At 37.6% G+C, this 19,633-nt stretch overlaps 3 protein-coding genes across 8 annotated transcripts; 2 read left to right on the forward strand and 1 right to left on the reverse strand.

Annotated features, from left to right (window-relative positions):
• The first annotated feature begins 1,271 nt into the window (after positions 1-1,271).
• Positions 1,272-6,118, forward strand: LOC107038686 (rhythmically expressed gene 5 protein). The gene is made up of 4 exons (XM_015257921.1): positions 1,272-1,932; positions 3,351-3,522; positions 3,836-3,928; positions 4,644-6,118. Exons 1-4 carry the CDS (start codon positions 1,822-1,824, stop codon positions 5,048-5,050), a joined length of 783 nt encoding a protein of 260 aa, XP_015113407.1. The 5' UTR covers positions 1,272-1,821; the 3' UTR covers positions 5,051-6,118.
• Positions 6,119-7,552: 1,434 nt separating this feature from the next.
• On the forward strand, positions 7,553-12,930 carry LOC107040198 (actin-interacting protein 1). 2 transcript variants are annotated; one of them, XM_015260165.1, is made up of 8 exons: positions 7,553-7,764; positions 9,318-9,439; positions 9,510-9,600; positions 10,022-10,612; positions 11,306-12,033; positions 12,259-12,261; positions 12,338-12,488; positions 12,621-12,930. In XM_015260165.1, the coding sequence occupies exons 1-8, from the start codon at positions 7,749-7,751 to the stop codon at positions 12,728-12,730; spliced, it is 1,812 nt and encodes a 603-aa protein (XP_015115651.1). In that variant the 5' UTR covers positions 7,553-7,748; the 3' UTR covers positions 12,731-12,930. The 2 variants fall into 2 exon arrangements, with proteins under 2 accessions (XP_015115651.1, XP_015115659.1); XM_015260173.1 differs by lacking the exon at positions 12,259-12,261.
• Positions 12,826-19,511, reverse strand: LOC107040212 (B-cell CLL/lymphoma 6 member B protein). 5 transcript variants are annotated; one of them, XM_015260193.2, is made up of 5 exons: positions 18,966-19,511; positions 17,701-17,888; positions 17,129-17,305; positions 14,564-15,213; positions 12,826-14,093 (listed from the first exon to the last, which is right to left on the reverse strand). In XM_015260193.2, the coding sequence occupies exons 2-5, from the start codon at positions 17,881-17,883 to the stop codon at positions 14,021-14,023; spliced, it is 1,083 nt and encodes a 360-aa protein (XP_015115679.1). In that variant the 5' UTR covers positions 17,884-17,888; positions 18,966-19,511; the 3' UTR covers positions 12,826-14,020. The 5 variants fall into 5 exon arrangements, with proteins under 5 accessions (XP_015115679.1, XP_015115670.1, XP_015115687.1 ...); XM_015260184.2 differs by having other exon boundaries at positions 18,944-19,511; XM_015260201.1 differs by lacking the exon at positions 18,966-19,511 and adding an exon at positions 18,789-18,936.
• Positions 19,512-19,633: the final 122 nt, after the last annotated feature.

A 19,633-nucleotide genomic window follows, 5' to 3' on the forward strand; every position in this document is an offset into this window, starting at 1 on the left:
TATTTATTCATTTATTTATTCATTTTTATGTAAATTAAGCCACTGAGTGAACATGAGATTTTTATTAATTGAGGATTTTTAGTTCAATTTTAATTATTCAACCGTTGGACCATTGGCATCTGATTTAGAATGAGAATGTAACAATTCTCTTTCTACTATTTATTTTATTATTGAAAAAAATCAAAAATAATTTATTGTGAATAATTCATTATCACTTAATAAATCCCTGCGGCACAATTTTTTTTGCGGAAGTTGTTTGGAAAATAGAATTTAAATGACGCTGAATTCATGAATTGAAAAAAAATTTGCAATGTTTCACTCTCCAGGTAAAAGTTTTAACATTTTCACCCAAAATATTGCTTTTTGCTCGAGTCATTGTACTTTTCTCTCCATTTTTTCGCAGCCACTCAAAGACTAGTTTAGAGAATGCACATGCCATATTGAGAACAATTTTTCATGCTAGAGATAATGGAGATTGAAAGTTGCAGGACGTGGCATTGAAAAGACCGGGAAACGTCATTAAAAATAAGAATAAACACGACCTGTCGTACCCCAGTAGTTTTCAAAGTGATAATTAAATTGTTCGTGAGAAAAATCTTGTTTTGACCAGGTGATATCACAAAAAATAGCGTGGAATACCACCGAGATAAATAAAACGAAGGGTCCGATGGGATATCGGGCCCCTCGTCTTCGTTAGATCGTCAGGTCTTCCGGGGTCACGCTGTTTTACGACGATGTAGGAAAACTTTGAAAAAAAAAATAACTGAAAAATATCGCAGGGTGTTTGACAGATAACGTGAGGGCCGCAGATGTCAACAGCTCGAGGTCGATGATATGTTTTATGGTTTATTTATTCTCTCAAATCGTTTAATTTTCATATTGGAGACCGACTAGAACTAATTCTTTTGCGTTTCTACGAGAATTCCGGTGATTTCAACAATATTTTTGGAAGTTAATAAATTTTGGTGTTTATTTCAAGGAAAATGCTTTAATTCTTTTGAATTTCAAAGGAAAATATTCTATTTTTCTATTTTATTTTCATTTTTTTTATTTTTATATTTTATGGATGAAATTAATAGAATTAGGTTTTTCTATGGAAAGTCCTCAGCTCAAATTGTCCAAGTTTCTTCGTTTAATTTTTGTAATGAAAAGAGAAGAAAATTTGAGCAAAAAAAAATTTTAAAATTCGTGCAGAGGATTTTTTACAGAAAATGTTTCAATAGAAAAATTTCTCCAGAATAGAATTGTCTATAGAATTCACTAGGTTTTTCCATGGAATTCTTCCAAATGGAAATTGTACAGAATAAAACACAACTGAGAAAAAAACAAGATCTCATGAACCATAAGGGTCAAACTCCACCTCGAGAGGACGTCATTGCCGAGCTAGGCATGATTCCATGACGTAGGATCCATAATGACCCCACAAATTTCACCGGATCTGAAATTCCTGATCTACCTGGTGCCCACCCGGTGGGGGAACAGGCGGATGCTAACGCGTAAACACAGCGTCACGACGGAGGTAGGTCGCGAGAGGAGCGACAAACGGAGATACCTGAAGCCCAAGTGGTGGGAGGATGGCTAAACGTGGGCCATCCGCACATAAAACCGAACAAACTACTAGTTCTACCTCAGTTCGCGTTCAACATTTCGCTGAGATACACTCAATATTTCTCAATATCTTCGCTAAACCCATCATCTTCCCGAGTCGATTGAGTTTAGTCGACAGAAACAATTGGAGTTGAATAATTGTTAAGACTATTTAACTGTGAGGAAGTGGTTTTCAGTGATTTTTTTTCAAACTAAAATCAGTGATCAGTCAGAATGAAGAGGCAAATTGAGATGATTGCGATCTTGGCCTTGGCTACTATCTGGGCAGTTAGAGTGGATAGTTCCGCTATTCCCATGTGGGAATTCCTGTCGAGAGATGAAAAGGTATTTTTTCAAAATATTCAACCATTTTTCTCCATCTAGCGAACAAAATGAAAAAAATTTATTTGAAAAAATACTGCGACACTTTCCACTCGACAGTATTTTTCATGATTTTGCAACATTTTATTATTTAATTACAATGTTTATTCACCAGGCAGACATAAACCGCGACTTTCATTCACAATTTCCCCGAGCAATCCAGTAAATTCTAGTGGTCACGAATTAATCGGCACGAGTAGAATGTTTTGCCGAGTAATAATTCAGAGTAAAAGGCAGTAGTAAAAGCGACGTTAGCCAGACCCAACGGAGAGTTGCTCGTTAGCCTTTTACATGCCGGTATTTCAGTGAAGTTCAAGAACACTCTCTTCTGCGATTACAAACAGACCGAGACCAGTGGATATCCACTTACGGTTTAATTTCATAAATTCAGTCGCTCATTAATGCTAATCGCAGTGATTATCGTTTTCTAATAATTCTGTTGAGCTCGGAGAATTTTTCATTTCTATTTTCGAAGATCCGGGGGAACTATTGAATAAAATATTTGAAGTAATGAATACATTTTTGAATTTGCGGTATTTTCGTGGTTTACAATGGCTGGAAAAATCAATTGTCACTTTCTCTCGGTTTCCGGGAATATTCAGGACCCAGGGGAACAATGGGCTGTCTATTGTCCATCAAAGTACCGCTGGAATGAGCCCAGAAACGTAGAATTCCGTTTTTTTTTCAAGAAAAAAGGGAAAAGTAAAATGAAGAGAAGAAAAATAACGTGAGGCTTTCTTATTTAATTAAAATGTAGTGCATTTGCTAGAGAATTCTATTGGATTTCTATTAAAAATTGCTTCAGCTCTTCGCTGATTTTATCGAACAATTTCACTTTTCTGCACTTTCTTGCAATAGAAACGATTTATACAATTCCTGGACATGAATTTTCCACTCGATTTTTTAATACAATTTTTTTCAATGGGATAAATCCTATAGAAACGGAATTTTCTAACGACTAAACTAGGTTTTTCTACGAAATTTTCTAGTTGTTAGAGAAAATCAAGAAGAAATAGAGGAAAAATGTGAAAATAAAACCAATAAAAATGCAAAATAACACACCGATGTGTCAATCAATTGTCGTAATCGTGTACCCTCGATCCCCCATTGTGAAAATAAATGTAAAAAGGAATGGAGTCGAAATTGTTGGAACGCAACATGCGTGCTACGCACTGCAAAACTACAGTGTGTGACAAGCATTTGTAACCGTCTGTTACACATTACCGAGTTTCACCGGACGCTATTAGAATTTACAGTGTACAACACGAGTAAAATCAGAAAGAGTGTTTCCACGGGTTCAATGGATGAGCTCCATTCTTCATGGATGGCTGGCGGTATGTGGAGAGATGTACAATTTATCGGGGGTTTTATTTTGCTTTCAGATAAGTCATCTGTACAGATTGTTCAGTAGACGAGTGGTGAGTTACTGTCAGGACTCTTCCATGCCTGATTGCAATAAGAATATTTTGGTGACTGGGCTTCGACAGTTGGCTAATATGGATGATAATGAGATGGACAGGCTGGATCCTTATCAGAGGGATGCCGATGACATGAGTAAGGACCACTTGTTTTTTTAATTTTACGAGACTTGGGAAGATCTTTTCTTGCATAATCCTGAGAGCTATTCATTCCTTTTTAATTCTATTATTAAATAAGAAAAATTATTTGAATAAAATGAATGAGTTTGTCAAAATAAGTTGAACCTGAACTTGATTTTTATTTGTGTTTTTACTCAAATCAAATAAAAATACATGTTAATAATTATTTATTTTTATGAAATCACTAGTTTAATTTCAATTCAATACCTTTAAATAATTTCCACTCGAAAAGTTTTTTTTAAAGATCCTCAATCATTTGCTATTTCCAGTCTGGAGAACTGTAATGGGTGACAATGGAATCGCCTCAACCGTTCACCAAGAGAAGCAGGACAACTATTACACCACGGACAACGATCCCCTGGGTAAATATCGATATCTCAATCTCACATCGATCCCTGTCCCTGAAAATAATCAATAACCGACGTACGTACGACTCGCGAACGAGGTCACTTGTCTCAGAGGCTCTTTCTACGAGATTTTAGCTTTCACAATTTCACTCTGCCCCGAATTACTTCACATACAACAGACTGATGTATCATTGACTCCTCGATCGACCTTCAAGATGTGAAATTTAAAAAAAAATCAAACATCCATTCATTTTTCATTCATTTCCATTCAATTTTTTATAGAATATATTCTAGAATATATTCTATAATATATTATAGTATAATAATAATAATATTCTATAATATTCGATATTATAGAATATTATTATTATTATTCTATAATATATTATAGAATATTTTCTATTGAAATTTTCTATCAAATCAGCAAACAACGAATAGAAATCCAATAGAATTCCAAGCGAATGCCGGAGCTTTTATCATCAAATTTTTCGTCCATCGGCTGGTTTACTACATTTTAATTTCTCATTCGTAAATAAGAAGTATCTGAACGTCATTGACAATTCATTTGACCTCGATCACCGTAGCTTCCTCGAGTCCCAGTATTTCCTTCATGCCACTGGCTCTTGACGCTCCCTTGACCGAAATAATCGCAATGACCTCCCGACTCCCATCGATTGTTATTCCTCTCAACTTGTCCATTAATAATGATATTTATCCCGTTCGCTTGCAGTCGCGAGTGGAAGCGATCACAATTGTCTTGGGGATGAGTCTGTGAGGTCCAACGACTACGCGAGGCCTTCGGACAGCGCCGGGCCGTATCTGGTGGGTCCGATGGTCATTCGAGTTTTTCCGGACGGACGTCCAGTCCCCGAGGACCAGAATCTACCTCTTCCCAGGGACGAAGACCTCGAGGAGTTCAAGTACCCCAGGGTCCCGTCAGTGCCGGAGATCGAGGGGAGGACCGACAGACAGATCCTCAAGAAACCTTACGGTTTACTCAAGAGAAATTCAGTCGTGAAGGCCGGACAGTGGGGAATTTTCAGTCCTCAGAATAACTATTATCGGGGCAATCCCCTCTTCCGCGCTCGGCGCATGCCGGAGACAGTCAACACGAGGATTTTCCGTTATTCCGAGTAGAATTGAAGTGATCGTACAGGGCAGGAGGAGATGAGCGAACTCGAGTTGAGGTTCAAGAGCTATGACATTTGTCTGATCATGAATTTCGGTATCTCCTTGGGTTCTGAGACATTTTCGAATGAATTGATAGTGAAATATCAGAAAAAAATTTTGTTTTGTTTTTAATTGAGGGGCATACTCCCTCGAGTGAAGGGGCAAAGGGTCACTTGACTCTCAAACCATTCAACTCTCGACTAAAAACAAAAAAAAGTTGCCTGAATTGTTTTCAATAGTCGTTTCGACCTGTTCTCCTCAGTTTTCCGTCAATATCTTGGAATCTATGAGGGATAGCGAAAATCCTCAAAAGATCTTTTGTATACAGAATTTCGAAAGGTACAAAAAAGGTTCTAGTACAGTTTTTGCTATCTCCCTTCCCTCTCAAGATATTCAGCAAAAACAAAACTCGAATTCGAATCACCTCATCTCGTTCTGTCTCTTTGAATTAAACGATTGACGATTGGTCGGTGAGGAAAAACTAACGATGCGAAATCATCACCGATCATGATCGAAACCATAATCTCATGCTGATAATTCACTCATTCTATTTATTTACACCGCCACTCACTGAAATTTAGAGTAATCAGGGACAATCCACGTGTAAATATCTCATCATATCATTAGGCATTTTTTTGTAATTTTTGTGGGAAATGTGTGATATTGAGGCTTAAATGTACGAGATTCACGAGGTTTTTTCGGCAATTTCGTTCGGTAAAATGCGAGAAGAAAAATGTGAATCACTTTGGAAAATAACTTGGCGCGTAATGAAATTACGATTACGCTCTAGTTTCGTGATAAATTGATTGTTTAATCAATTGATTGTGTGAGTTTTCATCACATTATTTTGCGTATGTCATATTGATAATACATTGATTGGATATTCTATTGAATCGTATCCCAATGTTGGGAGAATACTAAATTTTTAATTCTCATCGTCGTGAATCAGCTTTGTATTACTAGCATTTAACTAGTTTTCATTATTGTAAATATTTATTATTTGAGGAAATAAAGGCGAAATGATGAACTGAAAAATGCATCTTTCAAAGATTGTTGTCTTTGTTGAATTTCTTCTGCATGAATAAAAGCCATCGAAGCCATGTTGATGCAGTTCATACAGAGTTGAATGTTAACAATGAATTTTTGACTATTTTACATACCTCTATTGTTTGAATAAACTTCTTGTTTAATTATTCCTCTGAATGCCGCCTATCGAGATCCGAACAATTAGCGCCTCATGTATAGATATTCCAAATTTTTATTTTTTTCCTCATTGAAGTAGTTTTGAAGAAAATTGCGAGCTAATAAAAAACATTTGCTAGTTAGTACTTTTTTTAAAATAAATTTTTGAAAAATCACCCCTGAAAAAAAAGGCGTTATCCCCCCTATTTCATTATTTCCAAAAAATTTTATCACCAATCGGTAGCAAATTGTTTGAAGATTTTTGCGAGTTAAGAAAAAATCGTCAATGCACTCCTATTATTGTGTAAATTAACAATTCCAATTTCAACTGAAAACCAGAGTTGATGACCAGAGTTTGTAGCAGAGATGTCAGACAAGATATGAATGTTTTTTTTGGCTAAAATGAAAGAGCGGGTCGAGAAATGGCGTGCAGAAGTCTTTAAAGATGACAAATCTCTCTAAAGATGATCTCTGTTTTCAATTGAAAAGCGCAATTGTGACAACATTGTCCAGTGGGGTCTAGGAGTCTCCCCCGCTTCGAAACCATCTTTAGAGGTCCTAGCACGCCATTTCTCGACCCGCTCTTTCGTTTGAGCCCAAAAAAACATTCATATCTTGTCTGCCGTCTTTGCTACAAACTCGGGTCTTCAACTCGGGTTCTCAATTGAAGGCCCGAGTTGAAGACGCGGAGCGTGCCGAAAAGTTCACTTTTCATCACAGCGTGATGAAAATTGATTTTCATTAGAGAATTCATAATTTCCCTGCTAACTATGTGGCCGTTTTTCATAGAGAAATTGAAAAATATTTATTTAAAAAAAAATACTATCCACTCCCAAATTCTGAATTCATTTTTTTTTCAACTTCCCAACTCTTTTGCTATCGATTGATGCCACTAATTAATTTTTTCAATGTATTATCTGCTTTATGCTGCTTTATTATCTGCTGCTATATTTGTTTCTGAGTTATGAATAATTAAAACAAAAGTCTAAAGTGTCCATTTTACCCCACTCTCCCCTGAGCAATTTGAAAAAGAATTAATTATAAATAAATTTCCATTTCCTAAATTATAAAATTATACTATTGAATTCGCCCCAATTATTCCCACTTGATGAGTAAAATTTATTTGTAAATAGTTTAACCAATAGACCAAATAAACGTCTACCTCACCGACTCTCAGAACTGGAATTCCCTCGCCATCTGCCGATAGCTCTCCCAAACTCCCGTCCAGTCTCGAAATCCCCAGTGACTCCCTCACCTCAAACGCATCCAGCCAATGCACTAGCCAAATAAGGCGAAGGGCGGAACGAGTTCCACAGCGTTCCGAGTTGCAAAGCCCCTTCTCACCGGGGGAAACGGAGAATTGCGTGAGTAATCAGCCGATAGCCCGAAGCCGCACAAGTGACACATCGTCAGCGTAAAGTGAAGTGAAGAGAAGCCGGAGTTTAATTGTACTTACACTGGAGATAAAAAACACCGACTAGACATGTCATACGAAACAAGTAAGCCGTCTTTACATTTTCGAGCATGTGCAAGTGAATTTATCGTTGTATTTTCATCAACAATGGGCATGCTAGTGGTGATAGTTGGGGCTGTTGAGGGTCGAAGTCTCATTATCGGGTCTTATCGCATATTTTCACGGGTCCGGCACCTCGGGAAGCTGAATCACACCCACTTCGACCGTTATTTGTCGATATTCACGGATTACAGCGAGAGGGAACCGTTTATTATGATCTGGAGCGACTCAACGTGTCATTGACCCCTCGAAACGCTTCACTCGGCACCTGAGACTTCACTTATTGTTCTTGTTTTCATCGTGTGGTCTCTTTGGAGCTCCGAAAATATCTCCATCTCTGGGGAGGACTGGGGGGATATTGCACGGGGTTTACTATTCAATTTGGGGCATGATTTTCATTGGGATTTAATTTTTTTGATTGATTGATTGATAGATTTTATTAACTGCAATTTTTGTCTTATAAATGACACCGTAAGGAGTTGATAAAATATACACAACTATAATAGCTGCAAATAATATAAAATTTCGTCAGCGGAAAATTTAATTCAAGGGATATTTAAATGTCGGGGAGTCAAATAATCATATGTACAAATGATTTTACATGTGAAAGAGTTTGCACATTACTTAAAAACATTTGTACACTCCTAGATTCGTCTAAGAAAAATCTTCTGCTGTCGAATCTTTCGCTAGTTTCAGCTTCATCAAAGTAACGTAGACTCTGTGAGTGAAACATGTTAGATACAAAAGCTCTGCAAGTACAGCAGTATAATAAATCACAACATCATTAACAAGTTAAATGTAGGGTAGAGTGGGGTAAAATGGACACTTTAGACTTTTATTTTAATTACTCATAACTGAGAAACAACTTTATCAATTGAGCTCAGTTTAGGCCCATCACAAAGGGAAAGAATAGTTCTTTGCAATGAAAAAAAAATTATCAAATTTTATCAACATTTCAATCCGTCATTAACATTTTAACAAAAAGTCAAAAGTGTCCATTTTACCCCAACCTCCCCTGTTAATGCATATGAATAGAATGAGATTAATCACGTTGAATATGTAGCTCATTATGGAGCAAGAGATTGTTTTCGCATTGGAAGAGAGTTATTCTTCGATTTTTTGTTGATCAAATAAGCGCGACGATTTTTCCGAAGCGATACCTCCACTGTTCACATCGTTATCAATGTTTCTTTCTGTTATCGTTGATAATTGTAGTGAAGACACTCTAGGTGAAATTGTTCAGCAACTGGATATTCCCTTTTTGCTTCCGTCGGATTGATTTTTTTGTACAGAATTTAATGAGCTGTAAAAAATATTCTCGTAAAAAATTCGTCATAAGTTGAATGAAAAACAGGAAGTGAGATAACTTCGTGTTCTCGACTCTCAACAATATCCCTTACATCACCGGGTCGTCGTATAAACACGCATATTCTCAAAATAATTTTGATAAAACCAATTTGGATGTTTGCCCACTCGACGAGGCTGGATTCACCAGAAGCCGCTGATGACACAAGTCATTAAATCCGTTATTCCTTTCAGAATATATATTCGCTACGTTGCCTAGAACCCAGAGGGGTACTCCCCTCGTCCTTGGAGGTGATCCCAAGGGGAAAAACTTCCTGTACACCAATGGAAACAGCGTTATCATCAGGAATATTGATGTGAGTGGGAAATAACAAGGGATTGGGAACCATTGTTTTCTCAACTGTTTTTACATTTTTGCTTACTTAGAATCCTGCCATTGCGGATATCTACACCGAGCACTCGTGCGCGGTCAATGTCGCTAAATACTCGCCGAGTGGATTTTATATAGCGTCTGGAGGTAATGGATTTACATGAATTAGGGAATTTTATGACAATTTTATGACAATTTCATGATCTTCAAAAAGAAATGAAATTGATTTTTCTATCCAATTTATTCCATTGAAATATTTTCTACAGAAATTCCTAGAATCAAATTTTTCAAGTTTTTTATTTGATTTTTTTTCTTCAAAAGAGCAGAAAAACAATGAAAAAAAATAGAAAATTTATTAAATTAAAAATGAGAAATTTTTACAGTAAAAAAGAAGTACAGAACGATGAAATTCTATTCTTTTTTTTATGTAAAAGTTTCTATTGAACATTTTCTATTAAAAAAATGCGCAGGAAAGGAGTAAAATTATTTAATACCAATTCAGTAAAAATTTTTTATTGAATTCGCAAATTTTTTCAATGAAAAATGTCAAAATTCCTCACCTCCACAGATCAATCCGGAAAAATAAGAATCTGGGACACAGTGAATAAAGAGCACATCCTGAAGAACGAGTTCCACCCAATCGGTGGTCCGATAAAGGACATAGCATGGTCCCCCGACAGCCAGAGGATGGTGGTGGTGGGTGAGGGTCGCGAGAGATTTGGCCACGTGTTCATGGCCGACACTGGCACCTCGGTGGGGGAGATCTCCGGCCAGAGCAAACCCATCAACTCCTGCGACTTCCGGCCCGCAAGGCCCTTCAGACTCATCACCGGGAGTGAGGACAACACCGTCGCCATTTTCGAGGGGCCCCCCTTCAAATTCAAGATGACGAAGCAAGAGCACTCGAGGTTCGTCCAGGCGGTCAAGTACTCACCCTCGGGTCACCTCTTCGCGTCAGCTGGCTTCGATGGCAAAGTCTTTCTGTACGATGGCACGACCAGTGAACTCGTCAGTGAGATCGGTTCACCAGCCCATCAGGGAGGGGTCTACGGGGTCGCGTGGAAGCCTGATGGCACACAATTGCTGACGGCCTCGGGGGATAAGACTTGCAGACTGTGGGATGTGGAGACCAAAAGTCTGATTACTGAGTTCAATATGGGTATGTATGAAAAAATTGGTAATAATTCAGGGGAATGCGAATGCTGAGAAATATTTATTATTATTTATTTTTCATCGACATTATTCGGGATTAATTCCTATTCTACGACGAAGCTTTGACGACATAGACCCATGACAACCTCTGTTCATTCCAATGGTATTTAGTCTGAAAAACCAAACGCATAAATCCCATCTAGGATGAGACCAGGAAAAGCCTAATCGGCTATATGGGAATGGAAAAAAAATTTTTTGCCATCATAAAATGTAAACTCCAACAATTCCAAAAAATGAATTAATCAAAATTCCGTAGAATTCATAGGCCCGGTTGCACCAAGCCCTGTTATCCAAGTAAACCCCAGGGTAAAATTTATCATCAGGGTCAATTATATCGTAGGGGTCATAATTTTTCAATATTTGACCCGAAGAATAATTTTTTATTTATCCTGTAGCCCCATTTGAATTAACACTGATTTAACCGTGGGATTAAATTTTATATTTTGTTCCTGGGATAAATTTGATATATTCGCCCCGATAAAATAATCCATCGAATATTCAAATTTACTTTTTTTATTATCTGACGTTTTGGGTACCCGGAGCTGGTGCAACCGGGCCTTAATAATAATAATAATAATAATAATAATAATAATAATAGTAATAATTCATTCATAATTATTTTTATAAATAAATGAAACAGGCAATACCGTAGAAGACCAACAAGTGAGCTGCTTGTGGCAAGGTGAGCACTTGCTGTCAGTCTCCCTCAGTGGTTTCATAAATTACCTGAACGTCAATGACCCCACGAAGCCCTTGAGAATAATAAAGGGCCACAACAAGCCAATCACAGTATTAACCCTGAGCCCAGACAGGGGAACCATCTACACTGGCTCACACGATGGCCACGTGACGAACTGGAATGCATCAACTGGTGAGAACGATCGTGTCCAGGGTCAGGGGCACGGCAATCAGATGAACGGGATGAAGGCAGCGGGCAACCTACTGTACACAGCTGGCATCGATGACACACTTAGAGCCATTGACATTGCCAGCAACAAGTACAATGACGCAGACACCATCAAACTGGACTCACAGCCACGTGGACTCGATGTTTATAATGATATTGTTGTCACTGCGGCCATGAGGCAGATCCATCTGACTCAGTCTGGGAGAAAAGTCTCCAAACTTCCCATTGATTATGAGCCCTCTTGTGTGGGCGTCAATCCGGAGAATGGGGATGTGGCTGTTGGCTCTACTTCTGACAATAAAGTTTATGTTTATAATCTCTCGGGGACGACGCTGACGTTCAAACTCGAGCTGGAGCATCTGGGACCTGTCACTGATGTTGCCTATAGTCCGGATAATAAGTATCTTGTTGCCTGCGATGCCAACAGGAAAGTTATACTTTATATGCTGCCGGAGTACAAGGTAATTTGAGGTTCATCGTTTATTTTTTTATTTTTTTAATGAAAAGAGAAGAAAAATGGAGCGCAAAATTCATGTTGAGGAATTCTTGTTTTCTTCATTTTTAAATTGAAGGTAATTCACCAATGTAGATGTCTCATTTCCTCTCAAGTTTCATTATCTTGTAGAAAATTTGATAATTTAATAATTGATTCATTTTTTTCATCCTTCGCAAAACGTGGAACATAGGGGGTAAATTTTCTTTCAATCAAGATCATTATGTTTACTCTCGAGTTATCCCGAATTATTGTTTTGTGATCAATTTTAGCTGGCGCACAATCGAGAATGGGGCTTCCATAATGCTAGAGTGAATACAGTTGCTTGGTCAACTGACTCGACAATGGTGGCCAGTGGCAGCTTGGACACTACTATTATCATCTGGAGTGTCACGAACCCAGCGAAACACACTATTATCAAAAGTATGTTAATAATTAGCGGAATTTTCTTTTAAATGCACTAGTTTTTGAGATATTAAAAAAATTATCCATAAGAAATTATGGGGAACAATTTCAGACGATAAAAAAATTTAATTTCATTGAATTGTTCCCCAGATGCTCATCCCCAGAGTCAGATCACACGTTTGGTGTGGCTGGACGAGGAGACCCTGATATCCGTTGGCCAAGACTGCAATACCAAAATATGGCGTGTGGAGAGAATCTAACGACCCAACAGAGCAATACAACCGCAAAACAATTGATTTCGTCATTTTGATACTCTCGCTTCAAGGAAAAGTAAAAACCAATGAATTTTTGGAGAAACTTTTTCACAAACTTTTGATGCACTTTATTTATTTTATAATTTGTAGCATACAAATATTGTATATTATTTTTGAATACGATTGTTCATTGATATACAACTCAATTGCCAGTGGATTGTCATTTCCAATTGTCATACACAAATAATTTTTCAGCACTCGAATTATCATTACTTGGCACAGACGGATATGTTTTGTGAACGTATTTCCCCACATCTCAATAATTTCTAAACTCTTATAATAATAATCAACAACCGGTTCAGACACGATCAACGATTAACAACGATTTTAATCGAGAGATAAGAAAAAAAACGAATCGAAAGCAAAGAAGAAACAAAAAGATAATGTCCAGTTATTGAACAGTTTCACCTCAAAATAGACGAATCACCTAGAGTGCCTTCATTACACTATATCAACGATAACAAGAAAAAAATGTTGATAACAGTTTGAACACTAGGGGTATCAAGACACTCACTCTATTTCGATATATCACTTCAGAAAAATCGTCCAGTTTATTTGATCGTTAAATCTTATGCAATGATATGAGATTCTCGGTGGACGATCTCACTGAAAACACCAGGTTTCTGGGTCACTAAGCTTTATTCAGAGGATTTGGGACGATTTCATCACAAGAGAAGTGGTTTGAGCTTATTTTGTTCAAGTTGAGGACGAGTTTTTGGTAAATAATTTAGCATTTCCCTTGGATTGCGAGATATTTTACTAAAAGACAAGGGTCTTCACGCTTTTATAAACATTAGATTATCTCTGTAACGAGTTGTTCTGGGGAAAAATGTCTGAAGGCATTTTTTGTTGAAAATTTAATTTTCGACAAAAAAGTTCTTGTGACATTTTCTGCTCAAATCACTCGTTTCCCTGGTGAATGCAAAATTAACGCGACAATTCAACGTTATTGAACTTCTCAATTTGACTATTCCTCCACTTCTCACTTGAATAAAAATCCCAACAATTATCACGAGGAAAACGAAGGAAAAAAACAACAGGTGGGGCACAAGGATCATTCAAACCGTCTTAATAACTAAAAACAAGTACAACTAATTCATTTTGTCTTTCCGTTTTCCGCATGAGCCTCAACAAGATTAGCAGAAAATTAGCTATAAAAGTGGACTAGATATCCAAACAGTCGCTTCAGGTCTCGTCAAGTTTATGTACATAAAATATTCCCCATTTTGTTCCATTTTAATTTGACGATTCAGCACTTGATTCGTGGAACGAGATGAGTTGACTCTTTATGAAGACTCTTCCAATATTCCTGAATTGAAAAAAAAAATCCTAAAAACTCAGCAACAAAAGTAATTAAACGAAATAAATCAACAGAATTTTCACTTTTTCTTTTTTTAAATTTGGGAGATCAAAATCTTTGTCAAGAATTTAAAAAAACTAAAAAAATCCCCTACCTCCCAAGATCTCTTCTAACTAAAAATCCGAAAACGTTTGTCATGATTTCAAAAACCTCTCACAAATTTCAAGATATTTCCTAAAAACTCATTTCGTTGATTAACATTCTTCAACTGTCTCAGAATTCAAAAAGAGATATCAAAATTTCCACAAGAACTTTCTCTCCAAAAAGCCTCTTAGCAAAAATTCCCCCACCATCTCCGAAAAATCATCGCCAAAGAGTCGACTCACCCCTCTACCTCCCCTCCCATGGTACCGCGAAAAAAAATCCCTGAATAAACAATCTACTCTCGCCCCGAGTCCTACGGTTTCGAGATGCTGTACCTCGGGCGTTTCTGGGGTGTTGCAACAGGATGTCGGTAAGACACATGTTTCCTCAAGGCATCCCTGGACCTTGACACATGCGAGCAAGCAGTGCAGCTGTACGAGCTGTTGCTGTGTGTCTCCATGTGGACCCTGAGATTGTACTGATTGCTCAACTGCTTTCCGCAAATCAAACACGTAACACTGGTCTTGTTGCAAGTCTGATTGTTTCTAGCTGTTGGTGGTGTCGTCAGGTATCTGAATGTCGTGTCAATTATCGATGTCTTTCCCTCGTCAATACTGCAGCTCTGATCCTCAGCAATCACCATATTATCGTCTGCCTTGTCATCAGCAATTGTCTGCTCCACTTGCTTCGGTACATTCGGTCCATTCGTCGTGCACTGTTTCTTCTCCTTCTGGCATAGCTTCGCGTTTATCGAGTAGTAGGGCTTGGTCTTGACGCTGCAGGGGATGTCCTCGTGGTCCTGATAGTTCTCGTCGAGATCAGGATGCTCGGACTCTTGGGGAATCGACGAGGGAATCGGATTCTCTGGGGTATCAGGCACTGGTGCACTCTCGATTATCTCTTTCTTCACTGGGGCTTCTGTCAACTCCGTCTCCTCGGACGGTGGGTCGACGTACAGCCCATTTGAGTCTCGACGAGAGGTCTTCTGCAACAGGGAATTTTCATCACTGCGGGGAGAAACCTCCTGGGGGGTTGGAGATGTTTCAGCTGTTTTCTATTGTGTTACGAGTTGAATCAAGCTTGCAAATGCTAGGGCTACGTATGGAAAAGGGCAATGCATTATGTTCAATGGACTCTATTTTTTCTGTAGATGTCTCCATAAAAGTATTGTTTCTTATAAAAAATTTTAGCTCGATTCCTCCATAAGTTTGTCCTGCAGAATTTCTTATGGCCATTCTCAGAGAATGATCGAATTGCCATTTTTCATACGTCTAAGATCCACATATTTCTGGACCTGGGGATTGGTTTTATTGTTGGACATGTTGATCTCATCATTCGACTGATTTATTTGACTTTGGGTTTGAATAATCGAGTATATGCGTTAATTGGAAGCAGAGTAGCAGCACTTGGAACCAAACCTTTGTTGAGTGGATATGAAATTAATTTTCGTTGTCATCAAGAAATTTTTTTATTTTGAGGTCTTGCAGGGATGAAGTGTGTGTCCGAGTTCTACAGAATGAAGATTTTTTTATTAGTTGTAGATTTTTTTCATATTAAAGGCAGAGAGATGATTTATTGAGACTAAATGAATAATTTGTTGAAATTATTTATGCAGAAAACACTCTGTAAATTCGTAAAATAATGAAATTTCAATGCGAGATTTCATTAAACTGAATTTTCACGTAATTTCCTAGCATTTCATATCCCCTCAACGCAAAAAATCAAATAAATGAAGAAACTGCTATTATAATAACTGAAAAGGGCAGGATACACATTCCTCATCAGGGAACATTAATAAATACACGATAAAATATTAATAAACGAAATAAAAAAAATTAAAGGTGTACAAATAAGTAGAAGAAGAGGGAAGAGAAGCTGCAGATTAATTCGCTAGCAATGATAACTTTCGTAAATCGATACGAATAAGATATAAAAAAAACAATAGAGAACGTGAAAAGAGTTCTATTTGTAGAGATATACCTGGTAAATTCATTCTATGGGGTAAGGTTCCACGGGAGATGCATCCACTCGCATTTAGTTGCAACACACACAACGATCTTGATCTCGTGGATATCGTTTTTTTGGACTTTTTTGGTTTCGTTTTTTTGTTCGGTTTGTTTTTAATTTTTCGATTTTGTTTTTTTTCGGTTTTGGATTGTTTTCTTTATTAATTTCAGTGAAGTACTTCTTCGAGGAACGACATTGAAATGTGTTTAAGTGACCTGAACAAAACAACACGATGATAGGATAATATAAATATTGGGGAGTCAGGTTGACACTTGATTTTGGGATTTTTGTCATTATTCATGTGATTTTTCATGATTATGGCACTTTCTATCATTTATGAGGGAAGTTTCAGGAATTATTGAAGCAATATGTTGCAAGACCATATAAAATTATTGAAGAATTATTAAATGGGGACTTTTATTTGTTGAATTCCCAGGGAACTTTATTTATTTTTAGTTGAGGGTCAAACAAAGTTTTCACTCCAACTTACTGGATCTTTAAGACCATTTGATCCTCAAAAACTCCAGCAGAGCATCTCTAGGACAATTGCAACAAGATCGTCCACTCATAATAAATGGAATGTGCCATAAAAAGCTCGTTGCACTAGTGATTGCAAAGACGAACGCGAGTTGGGAATTATGAGAAGCTTGATGACTGTTGAATACATAATCCAAATTGTTAGTGGACTTTTTAATATCTCATCAGACGCGTGCGATATCACCACCCCGAGGCATCGAATTGATAAGAACTTGAATATCCCACTGAACATTTCCTTCAATTAATTTCTTTGCCCAAGCCTTTTAGACTCATTGTTCTTGCTGCAGTTCTGCAGGTAATTACACGAGGAAGTGACTCGGAGGGGGCTAGAGGTTCTTAAACAAGGGTCACCTTACCCCGGCAATGTCGGCGAGTCCACGAATGTGGAGGGTGTCAGCCATGGCCAGCAGGGCTGGCAGTTGCTCCTGGTATATGTTCACTTCGCCATTGTACATGAAGGTGACTAGGGCACATAAATTCGCGTATTCCATCCCAGGGAGGACTATTACAGGGTGCTGTAATGCACTCAAGTCCTAAAAATATGTCAACGAATTTTTAGTCAATTAATTACCTCATCATTAACAAAATATTGAAACTAGATTAACTTCTCTCATTTGAGCCCAGTTTTTTGTGAATATCTTTGAATCTGAGGGAGATAGAACAGATTTCATGGAGAGCTTTTTTGTAGAGAATTTCAAGAGCTACAAAAAATGTCTTGATGAAAATTTCTCTATTTCCCTTCAATTTCGAGATAATTGAAGAAAACCTGAACAGACCTGGAAGTGAAATTTAATCATTTCGTTTCGCTATTTCATTAATTGTTTTGCTCATTATTTAATGGACGGGACATTTAATGTCAATTCGACAGCTGACGAACCTGAGGTTAATAAACATTGTAAAAAGCAATTAGCAGAATAAATAATGATACCTTGAACAACTCTTTGAAGTAGTAGCTACAAGCTGATAGTATAATCCTATGTGCACGAATGTGTCTACCACCGGCGCTAAGCGTAACATCAGTCAAATATCCGCCGTCGAGCAATTTTGGCAATGAACTGAGTAGAGTATTTTGAAAATTGTGCCATCTCAAGCAAAACTGTTGGCCTTCCATACTACCTACAGAGAATTAACAAGCTTGTTAACATTAGTTTACTTCCTAGATTGCTCTACTGTACTCTACGGTCTATAATCAGTGATGTTTGAGGTGGTGAACCTAGAAAATGATTGAACATCTTGATGATCAGTCATTATGTGTTCATTCAGTAGTGAAGTGGCAAAACGTGACGAAATTAAGTAGAACGGAAACAAACAAAAATGGGAATTCGATTTTTTTCCCCCAGATGTCTCTAAACCCAGGGAGTTTTCCTCATTTTCATTGATATTGACAGTTCTTTTATTTAAATCTCTTATTAAGAGAGTGGGGTAAAATGAACACTTTAGACTTTTTTAAAATTATTCATAACTCAGAAACAAATTTATCAGTTGAGCTCAATTTTGGCTCGTCACAAAGGGAAAGAATTGTTCTTTGTATTGAAAAAAAGTAATTAAATTTCATCAGTATTTCAACCCCTCATTAACATTTAAAAGTCAAAGTGTCCGTTTTACCCCAACCTCCCCTAAATGTTTTATTTAAGCATTCTAAATTAATAGGTTTACTCTGCTGAAGCACAATAATCATGATACAAAAGTGGAAGAATAATTTATATCATTTGCATGAGTATCTCATACATTTACTTTAATTATTCTAATAAAGCAATAGCCATAATTGTTCTCATGTTGAGTTGACTCAGGAGGGCTTCTATACATGAAATAAACATGAAATAAAATTCTATTCTTTATGAATATCTCAGAATCAACAGGAGATAGCGAAATTTCCTTCAGGAAATTTTTTCTAGCTCTTGAAATTCCCTACAAAAATCTCCCCATCTCCTTCAGATTCAAATATATCCACGAAACCCTCATTTCAACCTGAAAACTCAAAATTTGTACAACTAAAAAACCAACGAATCCCCTCACCACTTCACTCCCAAATTCTCCCCCAAATTTAGTAAATATTAGTAATCTCGTATCCTTGAACTATGCACCTCCAACCTCCTGCCCCAAATAAATAAACCAACTCAACAAAATCCCCCCAACGAACCACTGAAAAATCAACTGAATACTCCAAGTACCTTGGACGTAAGGTTATGGTACCTCTTAAAGTTCTCAAAATAGTCCCCAAAAAAGAAGTAACAAAACTCGAAGCTCTCGCACAGATTTGATAGCCCGCAAAACTATTGTGCGTTAACTGCGATACATTTAGTCAGTCACTGGTGATTCGTCAGTTAAGAGGGGTGAGAAGACAATCCTATTTATTTAATCAGAGCTGTAAGGTTCCAGCCAAATCTATTATTGTCCTCAGGTATGGCTGGAGTAACAGAACAGAACAGAACTAAAATTTTCGAGTCGGGGGGAGGGGGTAGGCACTCACGCGGTGATCTTTCAACTGTATTTCCTCACGCGAATGAATGAAAAAAATTTATTTCGAGTGATAAAGGGGAGTTGAGGGGTTTGAGGGGATTATTATCGTTGGTGGCACTTGCGTGAGGCTGATGAGAAGTATGGACGATGTGTTTTGGGTATTTACTTGAGATAATTAACGTCCTCAACACACAACACTGCACGACATTCAGCACCTGGGGGGATAGCACGTCTGGGCCGTGGAAGAGGCGATACAGATGACAATACCTCGGGATTTGGCAATTCGGGGGGAACACGTGGGGGTTATTTATGCATGAAACGACACCTGCATTGTTGGGGGGCATTGTGGGTCGACAATGCAGGGTTTCGAGGGGATTTCGAAGTGGTAAAACAGGGGGCAT

This window comes from Diachasma alloeum, unplaced genomic scaffold (genome assembly GCF_001412515.2).
Source record: "Diachasma alloeum isolate Michigan unplaced genomic scaffold, Dall2.0 Dall_scaffold_00178, whole genome shotgun sequence".
Taxonomy (NCBI): Eukaryota; Metazoa; Arthropoda; class Insecta; order Hymenoptera; family Braconidae; genus Diachasma; species Diachasma alloeum.